This window comes from Battus philenor, unplaced genomic scaffold (assembly GCF_028537555.1).
Source record: "Battus philenor isolate CCGP_79_NKW_IND1 unplaced genomic scaffold, ilBatPhil1.0.hap1 SCAF_23, whole genome shotgun sequence".
NCBI lineage: Eukaryota > Metazoa > Arthropoda > Insecta > Lepidoptera > Papilionidae > Battus > Battus philenor.
Genome location: NW_027181686.1, coordinates 8,262,070 through 8,275,934, shown reverse-complemented (window position 1 = coordinate 8,275,934; position 13,865 = coordinate 8,262,070). Strand labels below are relative to the sequence as shown.

At 29.3% G+C, this 13,865-nt stretch overlaps 4 protein-coding genes across 5 annotated transcripts; 3 read left to right on the top strand and 1 right to left on the bottom strand.

Moving 5' to 3' along the window:
• Window positions 1-261: 261 nt before the first annotated feature.
• On the top strand, window positions 262-6,099 carry Ufd1 (ubiquitin fusion-degradation 1-like). Of its 2 annotated transcripts, none has more exons than XM_068767234.1 (7): window positions 262-344; window positions 421-541; window positions 1,164-1,318; window positions 2,267-2,396; window positions 3,126-3,268; window positions 4,033-4,251; window positions 4,694-6,099. In XM_068767234.1, exons 1-7 carry the CDS (start codon window positions 342-344, stop codon window positions 4,853-4,855), a joined length of 933 nt encoding a protein of 310 aa, XP_068623335.1. In that variant the 5' UTR covers window positions 262-341; the 3' UTR covers window positions 4,856-6,099. The 2 variants fall into 2 exon arrangements, with proteins under 2 accessions (XP_068623335.1, XP_068623336.1); XM_068767235.1 differs by having other exon boundaries at window positions 264-344; window positions 427-541.
• A 68-nt stretch (window positions 6,100-6,167) lies between these two features.
• Arpc4 (Actin-related protein 2/3 complex, subunit 4) lies at window positions 6,168-7,096 on the bottom strand. The gene has a single exon (XM_068767236.1). It carries the CDS (start codon window positions 7,007-7,009, stop codon window positions 6,503-6,505), a length of 507 nt encoding a protein of 168 aa, XP_068623337.1. The 5' UTR covers window positions 7,010-7,096; the 3' UTR covers window positions 6,168-6,502.
• A 370-nt stretch (window positions 7,097-7,466) lies between these two features.
• On the top strand, window positions 7,467-11,168 carry Rab35 (RAS oncogene family member Rab35). The gene is made up of 4 exons (XM_068767278.1): window positions 7,467-7,656; window positions 7,743-8,042; window positions 8,671-8,819; window positions 9,552-11,168. The coding sequence occupies exons 1-4, from the start codon at window positions 7,605-7,607 to the stop codon at window positions 9,657-9,659; spliced, it is 609 nt and encodes a 202-aa protein (XP_068623379.1). The 5' UTR covers window positions 7,467-7,604; the 3' UTR covers window positions 9,660-11,168.
• Window positions 11,169-12,447: 1,279 nt separating this feature from the next.
• Window positions 12,448-13,824, top strand: ox (ubiquinol-cytochrome C reductase complex subunit oxen). Its single transcript, XM_068767198.1, has 2 exons — window positions 12,448-12,628; window positions 13,706-13,824. Exons 1-2 carry the CDS (start codon window positions 12,488-12,490, stop codon window positions 13,742-13,744), a joined length of 180 nt encoding a protein of 59 aa, XP_068623299.1. The 5' UTR covers window positions 12,448-12,487; the 3' UTR covers window positions 13,745-13,824.
• Window positions 13,825-13,865: the final 41 nt, after the last annotated feature.

Here is a 13,865-nt window from a genome sequence, read left to right as displayed (position 1 = left end):
TAAAAGAAATGCACTAAATTTGCCATAGCCTTTTCCTTATAAAAGATTTTATGGTCAAAATTACGAAAGGTTGTATTAGCACACTTTATTTTGTTTTTTAATTAAATTTCTTATTCATCGTAATTTATAGACGATTTTTCTTTTCTACTATAATATTCTAACGAGACAAGTTAAAGCTTGTTTATATGTTAATGTTTATGTAAATCAAAACGCTAAACTAGCAACACTATTTTAAAATGAATGACATTTTTGTGACTTTAATATCAAAATAAAGACATACAGTTGGTGAATGATTTGCAATTTATTTTATTTTGAAACAATATTTAAATTATCCATTCAAAATGGTATGTTTTAAAAGTAAATGATATTGTTTTGATCAATGTATAGGTTTTATTATTTGCTTAATATACACATTTTTAGTTTCAGTTTGGATTCAACATGTTTCATGAAATTACAAGACCGTTTAATACGACTTATCGCTGTTTTTCTGTGTCTATGTTACCTGGAAATGAAAGACAAGACGTGGAAAGAGGAGGCAAAAGTAAGATTACCAATTCACGATAACATTTTTTTTAAAAGTTATAATGTTTACCATCTTGAAACATTCCGATATATACACACAATATTTTACTGTAAGAAAAGTTATCACTTGTAACCATGACTAATTATAAGGTCTACATTGAAACTATCCATAAATATTGTCTAAGCAACTTTTGCCTGTGACAGATGTTTCTTGTATAAGAGCCTGTTACTATTTCGATTTTAATATGGACTTTTTTACCGATTGCCTTCATTTATGCAATATACTTTATTTCGTCATAAAAAGGGAGTGCGAAATTGGTGCTGTATAAGATTCCGTAAATAAAAATGGGCAAAGGGTTTTTACTATTATTATGAAAAATGGATATGTGAAATATATAATTTTGAATAAAATGGAATGTGATCTGGCATATGGAGGCCCCCCATTAGGGAGACTGGTGATAAAGTAAAGGTTATAAGAAATTTCTTAATATGGGCAGTGCAAGTCCAGTCACTGTGGTGATCTTTAGAGGGATCCTGTGCCTAACATGGTGTAGCAGACATGATAATCGCAATGAAATAAAAATCCTCTAATATTTAATAAAGTATATTGATTTATGATTCAATTATGTATATTCTTACAGTTATAATGCCTCCATCAGCTTTGGAGCAGCTAACTAGACTGAGTATTGAATATCCAATGATTTTTAAACTTACAAACAAGAAAACAAAACGTATCACACACTGTGGAGTCTTGGAATTTGTAGCAGATGAGGGAAAAGTTTACCTACCGCATTGGGTTAGTATTGATATGATTTATCCATATACTTAAAATGTGCTTTGCGATATTATTTGAACGATTTATATTTATATTTATATTATAACGTTCAAGAAATTCTCAAGATGATCTATCAAACCTGCATAGCTACAACCAATCCTGCATACTTTTCACTTAGGAATGTGACACCCTTAACTAAAGTGTCCTCTTGGAAGTCTGTGCCTAATCTCTCCATCTAGCCTACCTACATAACTAGCAAGCTCTGCCGCTTACCAATCTCCAGGCACCACTTTCGTAAATTTGAGAAAGAGATTTAGGTGGGTGCTCTCAGCAATCTGACACATTATTTGCGAATGGAGATGTAGTGTTTTCACATTTATATTCATAAATGTGAAAGAGTATTCACTCTACATGCACTTGTATGTACTTGCATGTAAGAGAGTTTAATAAGGTCTGGTGTAAAAATTAGTGATAAACTTCATGGTAGATACTTGCACTTAATTGAATCAAGTTGTGTCCTTGCAAAAGATGTCAGTATCAGGTATAGTGATTTAATAATTATATTTACTTAGCACTCCTTCATGTTCAATCGAATTTAAGGATTTTCTTTAGTATTTTGGGCCACTTTTACAATGTACATCAGTCTAAAATGTCTTAAAATTTTGTTTTGCAATAATCCAATGGTTTTAGTCACAAATTTTTAGTAAATTTTAACCACAGTTTTAATGAAAATTCATTATTCTGTACTAAATGCAAGAATTTTTAAATGTGGTTTGTGAAGTCACACAAAAGTGAGCAGTTTTGGTGTACACTATGTTATTTAGTTAACTAATTAATTTGAGTGGATTTGTAATAACAAAAAAAAAAATTTTTAAAGTGATTTGCAACATTTTTTGTGTGCATTTAGGTATGTAAAATAAAAATTCATAAATTTCTACATAAAACTGAAATGTTCTTAATTATTTACAGATGATGGCAAACCTTGTACTTGAAGAAGGAGCATTATTACAAATTGAAAGTGTCTCACTGCCTGTCGCCACATTTTCTAAATTTCAGCCACTGTCTGAAGATTTCCTGGATATTACAAATCCTAAAGCAGGTATAGTTTTAATTTTGGATTTTGTGAAAGCAACTATGTTTGGCACTTTGTATTAGGGGGACTGGAAAGTAATGTTCCTTTCTTAAGTTAAATTGATGTTTCTACATTTTTAACAAGTTTTTATTTCTAATCAACAACATATTCACCTTTGTTATCAACAACCTTTTACCATCTAGTATACAATGTCTTCCAGGTACTTTATGAAGTTCCAAATGACTATCAAAAATAGACATGTGCAGATACAACATTTTTTTTCTGGTCCCACTAATAGTTTCTGTAAAATATCAATGAAGGTCATATACTTAGATCAATGAAGATTATAGATTTTTGAGTGAATTATATTAAACATAAAAACACTGGCAAACATTTTTTATATTTTGCAATCATCTTTATAGTTATAGGATGTTATGTTAATGGACAATAGCAGCTACATTTAAAGAAGAGTAGTCAATATCAATCATTTTAATAAAATTTATATCAATTTGATATCATTATTCATAGTTTGGTTCCAGTGGAAATAAATTTTAACTAGTAATATAAATGATAATTTCCTCATTATATCCTAATTAATTATAATTTTATCCCCTATGATGAAGAATTGAGTACTGTGAATAATGTGGCAATGTAGTTAATGTTTAGTGTTATAATAATGACCATTATAAAAAATTGATAATGTAAATAGTGTAGTGTACACATTAAGAATTTTATATCCATTACTGTCTGTTTTAGTTTTAGAAAACTGTCTTAGAAACTTTTCCTGTTTAACCACTGGTGATGTCATTGCAATCAAGTACAATTCCAAAGTCTATGAATTGTGCGTTTTAGAAACTAAACCAGGCAATGCTGTGATAATAATTGAATGCGATATGAATGTGAGTATTAGTATTTTTTGTTTCTGTTTAAGGTCTTAGATATACTTTTTTGATGAATAGAGAATTTTTTTTCATACTTCTTAAGATTAATGTCAAAAGTAAAAAAATTGTTAATGCAAATATTTACCCTTTGCGGTTGACGAAATTTTTGGCCTGGGAAATCAACGCTCTTTTCGCGGGTGTGCCGGGCACGTTATAGATACAATAAAATTTCGAATGGACATCGACAGTATAGGAACTTTCTCAAGGACCAGTAAAGCATTCCTGTTGCTTGGAGCTAACGTAATGTAACATAAACAGCGTCGTCGCCGATCGCGCGCCATCCGACCTGCGGCCCGAATAGTCGAGGCGCCGGAGAGGCGTCTTTAGACCGCAAAGGGTTATTTTATAATTTTAATATATAATATTTTATACTTAATAATGGCTAATGATACTTAGGTTAGGCCAAATTATTAAGTTATGTCTAAATTTATGATGATGAACATTGCTTAAAACATTTCCTACTAGGTCTTATTGGAAATCAATCAAACCATTGTTCAATATTGGACATACTATGGAGGAATTGATGATGATGAATAATAAATCAAAATGTAAAAAAAAAAAGATTTGTCTGTTCATACAATCTATATATGTTGAGTAAACTAAACTGTGTTTGATTAAATATATATTATGCTGTTTTTATATTTTCATCTATGTGCTTAATTATAAAATGTTATATGGGTAACAAAATTACATTTTCTAGTCATTATTTTTCAATTCAATAGGTCGAGTTTGCGCCTCCTGTTGGTTATAAAGAAGAGGAACATATTTCCAGAACAATGGATGGCACTTCAGGAGCAAGTATGGATGAAGACCCTTCTGTGATATTGCCTGAACCAAGTGGTTTTGTTGCTTTCAGTGGGGAAGGCAATAGACTAGATGGAAAGAAAAAGAAATTAACTAGTGAGAGTGAATCTGAGTCACAGAATACACAAGCTAGACAAGTGAGTTTTGACATGATAAAGACCTTTCTGTTGAAAAAGTGATAAAGTCTTTCTATTTAATGAAACAGAGGTAAAAAAATAATGGTTCAGGTGCTATACTGAACTTTTGCTAAAACAGATTACCACAGAGAACCACTTAAGTCATAAAGTTCCCAATTTACATGGGCACCTTTCATGGGAAGAAAAATTACAAAGCCCTCTTTATTTATCATTATAATGTTAAATGTTTTTTCATGGAATATTTGATAATACCTCCAAATAGCCTTTGGATTCGCTTCTGCCCTTGAAGCATTTCAAACGTATAAGTTCAATGTAAAGCCTGTCCATAACAAATGCATATTTCACTTATATTATTCACAAACTGATAATTTTTAATTTTGAAACTGCTTTTCATGTGGCGGAGAATGGAATGGGGACTAAATAAGATTTATTTTCTTTCTAGTCATATGTTCGAGGTATCCCTGACTATGATTTTGTTATTGGAACTTTAAGATTTATAAGAAACTCAAGGCCTCCAAGTGCAAAAGAAGAAGCTCCTACAGAACCATTTCAAGCTTTTAAAGGAGAAGGTTTCACACTGCGTACTGCCAAGTCCAAGAATTAATGATTTGTAAAATATTCTATTAAAGTAGCCTCAACCTTATATCCTTCACCAATAGTTTTTCAATAAAATTGTCATTAACAACAATTTTTAATGTTTGCTACTTCTATAAATTTATCAAAATTAAATGGCTATTTATAAATACAATTACATAATCTTTTTTTTTCTGTAAATCAGGGCCTTGACACTCTAAACCAATTTACAAAATTTGAGGTTTATGAGCTGCAATTGAATATGTATTTAGAAGGTATTACTTTTTTGTTTACAGTAATAATACTTATTGAACGCATGTAATGAAAAGTACAAAATATGTCTTTTGAATTTAAATTAAAAACATTTATTTTACTTGTCTCAATAATTTGTTTAATGTTTGGCAACAGCACTTCTTAGTAATTTTTTCAGATGCTGGTAAAGTTAAAACTGATTGGATTTCTTAAGTTTTAATGTAGAAAAAAAATATTTACTGCCTTTTTACAATGCAATAATGAATTAATTCAAGCTATATCAAGAATAATTCTTCAGATCATTTAGGTCGAGCTAGCCTGAGGAGGTCCCTCCCTCCACCTGATACATTTGATTACTAAATTGGATGTCTGAAATAAAAAATTTATCATCTTCATTTATCTTAATTCATGACTTTGTTTTTCCTTTCATATTAGAAAATAAAAATGTTGTTAAACAATAGTCATTAACTTTTATTATTCATAATATATTATTAACTTTTTTTATTTAAAAATACTGTGTGAGGTTTTATGAAAACCTTTTTCTTTCATACATTAAAAAAATTGGTAACTAATTGATGTCAATTTCAAGAAAAAGTTATTTTTAGAAGTAGAGGTATTTGTCTTTCTTTATGCACATTTAAAAGTTATTCTGGTAATTTAATGTCATGGGAGTAAAAAGTTTGAATGATGAAGCTGTAGATATTGATAGCACAGAAATCATCTAATGGCAAAGGTCGGCACATAGCTTCCACCATCTGAACATGTCACCTTCAAGTCATTCTATAGGGGTTGCAATGAAATGCAACATTGCCTAGTATTATATGATTGACAGTTAATATTTTAAATATAATCTAAATCTTAGGTATCTGGGACAATCCATGAGTCAGTGTAAACAGCATTTTTTCAGTTAAACGCAAAGTAAAGAAATATTAAAATTTATTATTATAGCTATAATACAGTTTGTTTACTTACAATATTTCCTATACAATTTTCTTCATATAAACCTAAGTCTACTTGGAAATGTATATTGAAAGTACAATTTTTCAGCATTACAGTGATTTCAAATTTATTAGTTTTATTACTCTTATACTAAGTAAGTTAACTATTTCCTGAGCAGAACTTAATATGATGAATAAAGAAGTTTGTTTAAAAATGTGTAGTTCTTTAATATATGAATCATTATACAGGATTTTATTACTTAAAACACATTTAAAGTTAATATTTTTCTTAGTGTACATAATTTGACATACAAACTAGCTAGTAATCAAAGTTAACTCCTTATTTTCATTTCGAAAATACTGTTAAGTATTAATGTTCAAAGTTAAAAAAAATTAACATTGTATATTCACTCCTAGCAAGTTCATTTTGGTTATTAGAATCATACAGAAAAGTCGAATTCTGTAGAGATCAGCAGCATTCTAAGCATTTAAAATCTTTTTAAAAATTCTTCAGAACAAATTCTAGCTCGTGCATTTACAGCTAGCTTCATTTCACTGATCTCTTTATCAATCTCCTCCATGAAATATATCACAAAGTCGACCAATTTATGTTTATACATTTGCTCCGTGTGGAAATTTGTAATCAGGAAACTGATATGATACCCATCCACCGGTTTCCGGCGGAGAACGATAAAGTTTTCCGCTCGCATCATCATGAACCGCATAAACTTTTTACACAGGATTTTCTCTATTTCATCAGCTTGTTTGATCATAATGCTTACACGTATAGAGTTGATTGATGATTCTATTAAAACTTTCTCATTTGCGTTTCGAGAAATTATCACCGGATTCAATAAGAGTTCTTCGCTTGTTCGTACTTCCACTTCTGGCTTGTTGTAACGTTCAACCACTTGCGATGAAAAATGTTCTAGGCACATGGCTGATGTTAATGTATGCCGAACAGCAGTTAAATAAGGCTTCAGAGTAGCCGACATTGTGCCAAAATATTGCTAACAGTTTCTTGTATACCACACCTACTCTCTCACTTGACAGTGAAGCATAAGGAAAATGACACAACTGTTAATAATTTTATGTGTAACCGAGATCCACCTAGAACATATCAAAACTTGAAAATTTAAAATAATAATTATTTAATACAAATTTTAAGCAGTAAGCTTTTATTAATAAATAAAATAGTGTATTAGAATATGGCTGGATCAAGATGCGTACGCATTTCTTAATGTTTAGTGACAGAAAACTATTTATTATAATCTTATTAATTTGAAGAGATTAAATTTTCATTAATTGTTGGAAAAAAATTGCTATAGATATTAAAACTAAAAATTTTATTGATAATTTTCTCGTTTCTTAATGAGCGTTTTTACGTTTTTTAGTCTTTGCCATAATTTATCACGAAAGGAACGTAAAAAAGAAAGACAATAATGGCGGACGTTTTGTAAAGTGACGCAAGCGTAACGTTTTACGGCATGCGTTTGTTCAATATTTCTATAGTTAAAGTCGAAAACCTATTAAAGAAATCAGTAATAAACACATGACCAATTAGAGAAGTGTCAATATAAATCACAAGCAATGGCACGTGAATTTGATCATCTCTTTAAACTGCTGATTATCGGTGACAGTGGTGAGTGGGCGAGGCCTGTGGTAGCGAATAGTGTTATTACTTCCTAACGTCGTTCCGGCGCTGCATATATTCGTTACCGTTTACAGGTGTGGGAAAAAGCTGTCTTCTTCTGCGATTTGCTGACAACACGTTTTCCGGTAGTTACATTACAACGATAGGTGTTGATTTCAAAATTCGGACTTTAGAGATAAACGGTGAAAGAGTGAAGCTACAAATATGGGACACGGCGGGCCAGGAGAGGTTCAGGACAATTACTAGCACGTACTATAGGGGAACCCACGGCGTCATTGTCGTGTACGATGTCACAAACGGGGAGTCATTTGCCAATGTCAAAAGGTGGCTACACGAGATCGAACAAAATTGTGATGTCGTAAACAAAGTTCTAGGTGAGTGACTTTCATTGCATTTGCTTTTACCGTTTGTTCTGCTAATTATTGTTATTAAATGTAATATAAATTTATTATAAATTCGAATAATATATTTATTGTGATGATAAGTTTATAATGATTACTGCTTTAAATCCAATAAGTTTTCTAGAATTGATACATTTATTGTGGTATATGCAGTGGCCTTAGTTATAGTTAAGAGCTAATTCTGTAACTACCACAATATATGCAACAATTTTATGAAACTGAAATAAGTAATAACTTACATGTTTAATTTTATAATAGTAAAAATTTAGAATCAGCTCTCCTCTAATCTTGGTCTTTGTCTACAACTTAAAAATAAGTGTGCTTAATCTTTTGCACTAGAATGTATTTATTATTTAAATATGCAAATAGTTTGTACAATTATCTATTTTTATAACAAGTTTTCTATGCAGTATAAATTAAAAAAAAAAAAGTTTCTATTCTGCAAAATGTTCTTTCTACAATATTTATTGGAGGAATCCTATGTCCAGCAGAGGACATCCTACAGTTGAAACAATGATGAACATTTAACGCAATTTCTCTTTGTGTCCCATAACTCTAGGATGCTCTATGTGTTACTGTAAAATCAAATTATTATTTCCAGTTGGTAATAAAAATGACTGTCCTTCAAGAAAAGTGGTGGTTACAGAGGATGCCCAGAGATTTGCAAATCAAATGAATATTCCTTTGTTTGAAACTAGTGCTAAAGAGAACATCAATGTAGAGGAAATGTTTCTTACAATCACAAAAATGGTAAGTACTTAAAGGAACTTGTGGTTTCAAGATAAGTAATCTCATTTATTTGGATGATTGTTTACAATTATAAACAAATAAAAAGGACAATGGTTGCTAAAAGAAATATTCTTAAGCCAATAGTGCTAAATACCACATTTTCATTGTTTATTATAAGTAATGGTAAAATAATCTATGATAATAAACTTACTTATTTACGTAACTATAAATTTTGTTATTTACATTTCCTAATGCTGATGTTTGATGATTTCCTAATGTTAAAGGGATGTTCCCAATTATGCAATGATCTTAACTCTTAAGTATTTTCTTCCATTGTTCTTTTTTCACATAAATTTTGTAAATATGTTTAAATAAATACTTGAAATAAAGTTTGTTTACATTATTTGTACAATTTTACTATGACATCATTGAAGAAGAGAAATAGCATCATAGTCTATGACATCAGAAATTTTATAATTTTAAAGTGTCAGGGATTAGATAATGGGAAGCATATTTGCATAGTTATTTTGAGGCTAAGTAATTTTAGCAAAAACTTGTTGTGTAAGTCACCTATTATTGTGTAACTAGTTTTTAAGTTTACTCAAAATGAATTTTGTAGAAAAAGTAACTGCATACTCACACTCACTAGATACTGAGAGAGTAATTTCAATATTTAGCTAACACATTGTAAATATTATTATCAAATATCTGATCTCTAGTCATAAATATTAAAAAACATTTTAAATATTACAGGTACTCAGATCAAAATTGGAAATGAAAGAGAGGCAAAATGTGACAGCAAATGACATAGTGAACATAAAAGGTACCAAAACCAAGAATGTGAAAAAATGTTGCCAGTGATTATTGTATGCAATTGCAATATGCAAGGGATGTTGCTTATACAATACTCAAATATTGAGATATATATTGCACAACCCTAGCAGGACACTAAATTACCTTGGCCGAGAAAGTTTACCATAATAAATGTAACCTTATACATTGTTGCTGCAAGGTACAAACATGAATATTGTATTTTGATATCAGCAAATATAAAAGAACTTATGAAATTCTAGTGCAGTTTCCATTGTGAACAGTATACATGTTGATCTCTATGAAATATAACTGTGGCGGTGTTAGTTTTATTGTGTAGCCCTGTACAAGTTTTTCTATAGTTGCTGTGAACATCACTATGCAATTATTGGTTGAAACATGAACACTAGTTATGTACTGAGTTGAACAATCTCAAATTCAAAACTAAAAAATTACAAAACAAATTCCAAATATTACATTAGGAAATTACAAGAGTATAGTTAATGTGTATGTTTGTATTCTCATTATCAAAATTTATGTGATGAATTGTGTATGATATGGGTAATGTTGCATATAGATATAACTGTATACCATATATTTTAATTTTTTATTTCTGTTCTTGATATTATTCCAAAATAAATTGTTTAAGATTCTTATTGTGAATTGGTCTCATATTCACTTGAGTTTTATGGCCATTTATAATTTAAATAAAAAAGTATTATTTATTAAAAATGCTTTACATGTCAAAACAAATAATTGAACACAAAACATCATTAATGAATAGCTTTTAACATTCTTTAAAGCCAGTGTTATTTATGAAGGTCATTATTTTATATATTTTTAAACTTATTTTTAAAAGAAGTATATAAATGTGAATGTTTATAATGTTGATAAGCGAAATTAAAAAAAAAACTATTTATTTCAACTATAAAAGAAGTGATAGTGTTTGAATAAAAGCAGATGCAAGTTGCATTTATGGTTTATTGTTAACAATTGTTGTCATGTTCATTTTAATTGTGTTTGAATTATGTATTAAGTACATCAAAAATATATAAATTAAAAAGAATGGAATTCACTATTAATATGACATTGTTCAACACATGACATATACCATTTAATAAGACAATAGTAATTTTAGATTACTTTAGGTAAAGCCTATATACCCATATTTGAAATAAAAATAAATAGATTGATATTATTTATTTACATAACATTTTTTACCTAAAAATTATTTTGTACAATCTGTACAACAACAGTATTTGTTTGGCCTGTCCATATATTAACATGATTACCAAATAACCAGTTTTCACATTTGAAGAGAGCATTTAAATTCAGAGCATTAAAAATTGGGAATTTTGATTACAATATTTGTAAACATGGGGCCATAAGATCTGTTTTAGTTGAGTGTATTGGTAAAACAATCAAGCCTAGTTGTGCACGGTGTTTTTGTTTCAATTATTTCATTTCAGTACTCATTATTTTTAAGAAATATTGTTCATACCAGCATTTTAAAATGTAAATAGATGATATATTTTGCCCATAATAAAATAAGTATTTTTATTTGCCTATTTTGTTACTTTTATATTATTTTCATATAGAGGTATAACATAAATGTGAATTTTAAAGGGTTTTTGTGACATCTGTTTCACAAATTATACATTAAAAATAATATTTATTTTAAACATTTGATTGAGTTTGCCGAAGCATGCAATTGTTTACCAAACGAGTTTTAGTGACCTTGTTTAGAAACAATATTTAATATCACGAAAATTATTTCTGAGACATAATAAGGTAGAAAGTCCATAAAACAATTTTTTTCATGAATTTAATCTCTATACGCGGCAAACATTGAAAAGCGGTCTAGCAGTTACTAAGTAGTAAATAAAATACATATTTTTTATTTATAAATGTCTAATATCTAACCGTTCTGGAACATATCGGTCGATGCCTATTATATGTAATACAAAATTATAAAGAAGATAAGCGATACAGTCGAAATGACCAAATTTCTTACGAATTTTAACGGGTTTTAGAAAAATGAGTTGATTCGTAATTCGTATATGATCTAATAATAAATATGTAATAAGTAATTTTGTTTACCAAGCATTAATTGTTATACCTTTTTAGAAATTAGACCTACTGAGCAAGTCTCTAAAACAATAGGAAATCATGGAGCAGTACATTTTTTTGCTATGAATGGTTTAAAATTGACAAAAAGTTACAAACAAAAATGTAAATAACTACTAATGAAAATTTTAATAGTTTTCCAAAAGTTATACCTAAAATAGTAATCTTCTTAGATAGTGCAAGCATTTGTGAGTAATTTAAAAAAAGTACACAAAAATACCTTAATTTGAAAAAGTTATGAGCAAATTACAAGTCGCGGTAGAAAATTTTCTAAAAAACAAAAATAATTATAATTTTAACAGTGCTGCCAACCATAAACATAAACCCATATTTTTTGTAGAGCTTTTCAGGGCTAATCTCAGTTAACGGATTATCCACTTTTTATGATAGACCCCCTATATATATATGGATATATATATCGATGTATATACATATACATACTTTATATTTTTATATATATACATATATATATGAGATTGTCAAGCAATAAAGGCGGCAGTCCCGAACACGAATCTTAATTTTATTCTTAGCATTGTAACAATCTTTAAAATAGTATAAACTAAAATTAAAACTATACGAATTCTGATATTTAGAATTAGATAGTAATAAATTAAGAATTATTTCCAAGAAATCAAAATCTTGCATAAAATAAACTTGCAACCCCATATTAAATTTGCTTAGAAAATTTTTGACATTTTATACTGACATTGATTCGAACGCCATTCGTGAAGTACAGACGAAGTTGTTGTAAAATGTCCGTGTGGTCAGCGATAAATCGCAATGTTTTCCGGCGAACTTCGACGTTCGCCTTGGCCGTGGCCGGAGGTACTTTCTTTTTCGAAAGAACCTTTGAAGTGGTCTCGGTAGCTATCTTTGAAAACATTAACAAAGGAGTGAGTATTTTGTTATGTAATTGTATTTTAAAAAATCTGCACTCAAATAGTCATGCAAAATTCTTAAAAGAAAATCATGTGTAATTTCACTGGTTTACATTCTAAATTATATTTAAATTGATAATTGATATAATTTATGTAGTTAGGTTACTACCCGTCAATTTGCACTAGGACTAAAATTTTAGGTTGAGTTTATAGTCTTCGCGTGAAATGAACTGTAGTAAAAGTTTTTGGGATTACTCCTGTTTGGGAGCGGACTATTCGAAATATACTAGGGATATATTACGCACTTTCATGCATTTATTAATGGTATTAAATTTGTATCCCACAAGAATTTTATTTTATTGGAATCGGCTAACTACATTGTTCACCCTACAGAGATAATAAGACAATTTTCAATACATCTCATTGGTTTGCTATAACAAGGTCATGATGAGTTTACATGTATCCATTATAAGCCGGATGTGTTAGAATGGAGATCATCTTTGTATTGCATATAAAGTATATATGTACCAGTCATTCAACTGATCATGTTTGAATACACCTAATATATATAGGTGGTCTCCACTAAATCTCTTTTAACCTGTTTATTACAGATGTTGCAATAATTTTGAATATCCTTGAGTAACATTGATTGATTTGGTGATATTAATTTATTTGTCATAAATACTGTAATAAAAAAGATTATCCCTTCTTTAGCCATTAAACAAAGTAAGTTTGCCTTTGTGGCATTACTGTTATTTCAGAGTGGACTTTGCAGATTACTTAAAACCTCTTATTTAGTAACTAAGGTCTCTTGGAAAGTTTTGTAGGGAACCTTCATATAGACAATTGCAGATTTTTCCAGACTGGGATGCCACCAAACTAACCAGGCATTAGGCCCACAAAGGGGAAACATTAGCTTCAATTGTCCATACACATTCAGCATTCCTACTTGCGAATGGTAGCTGAATGTCACTACCAACTGATCATTTTATCAGTTGCTATTGTTAGGCTAAAATTAATTAACCCTTTGACACATATATTTTTCGTGATTATTTAATTATAACGCAAATGACAATTTTTTGTTGTTTTCAGAAACTGTGGAAGGACATCAAACACAAGTACGAGGCATGAGTGAATTAAAATACCAATTGTAATAATTAATTTATTAGAATACATGTTGTAAAGTTAAATAAATTGTTTATTTCCTATAAGTATCTTTTAATACATACAATTATTAATAATAGTTAAATAA

Bases quoted from the DNA above. Each gene is read 5' to 3' on its own strand.
- ox (XM_068767198.1), top strand. From the start codon at position 12,488: ATGTCCGTGTGGTCAGCGATAAATCGCAATGTTTTCCGGCGAACTTCG. The intron at 12,629-13,705 runs GTGAGTATTTTG...TGTTGTTTTCAG, and splicing joins TTGAAAACATTAACAAAGGA to AAACTGTGGAAGGACATCAA.
- Arpc4 (XM_068767236.1), bottom strand. From the start codon at position 7,009: ATGTCGGCTACTCTGAAGCCTTATTTAACTGCTGTTCGGCATACATTA.
- Rab35 (XM_068767278.1), top strand. From the start codon at position 7,605: ATGGCACGTGAATTTGATCATCTCTTTAAACTGCTGATTATCGGTGAC. The intron at 7,657-7,742 runs GTGAGTGGGCGA...TACCGTTTACAG, and splicing joins GCTGATTATCGGTGACAGTG to GTGTGGGAAAAAGCTGTCTT. The intron at 8,820-9,551 runs GTAAGTACTTAA...TAAATATTACAG, and splicing joins TTCTTACAATCACAAAAATG to GTACTCAGATCAAAATTGGA.
- Ufd1 (XM_068767234.1), top strand. The intron at 1,319-2,266 runs GTTAGTATTGAT...AATTATTTACAG, and splicing joins AAGTTTACCTACCGCATTGG to ATGATGGCAAACCTTGTACT. The intron at 4,252-4,693 runs GTGAGTTTTGAC...TTTTCTTTCTAG, and splicing joins AGAATACACAAGCTAGACAA to TCATATGTTCGAGGTATCCC.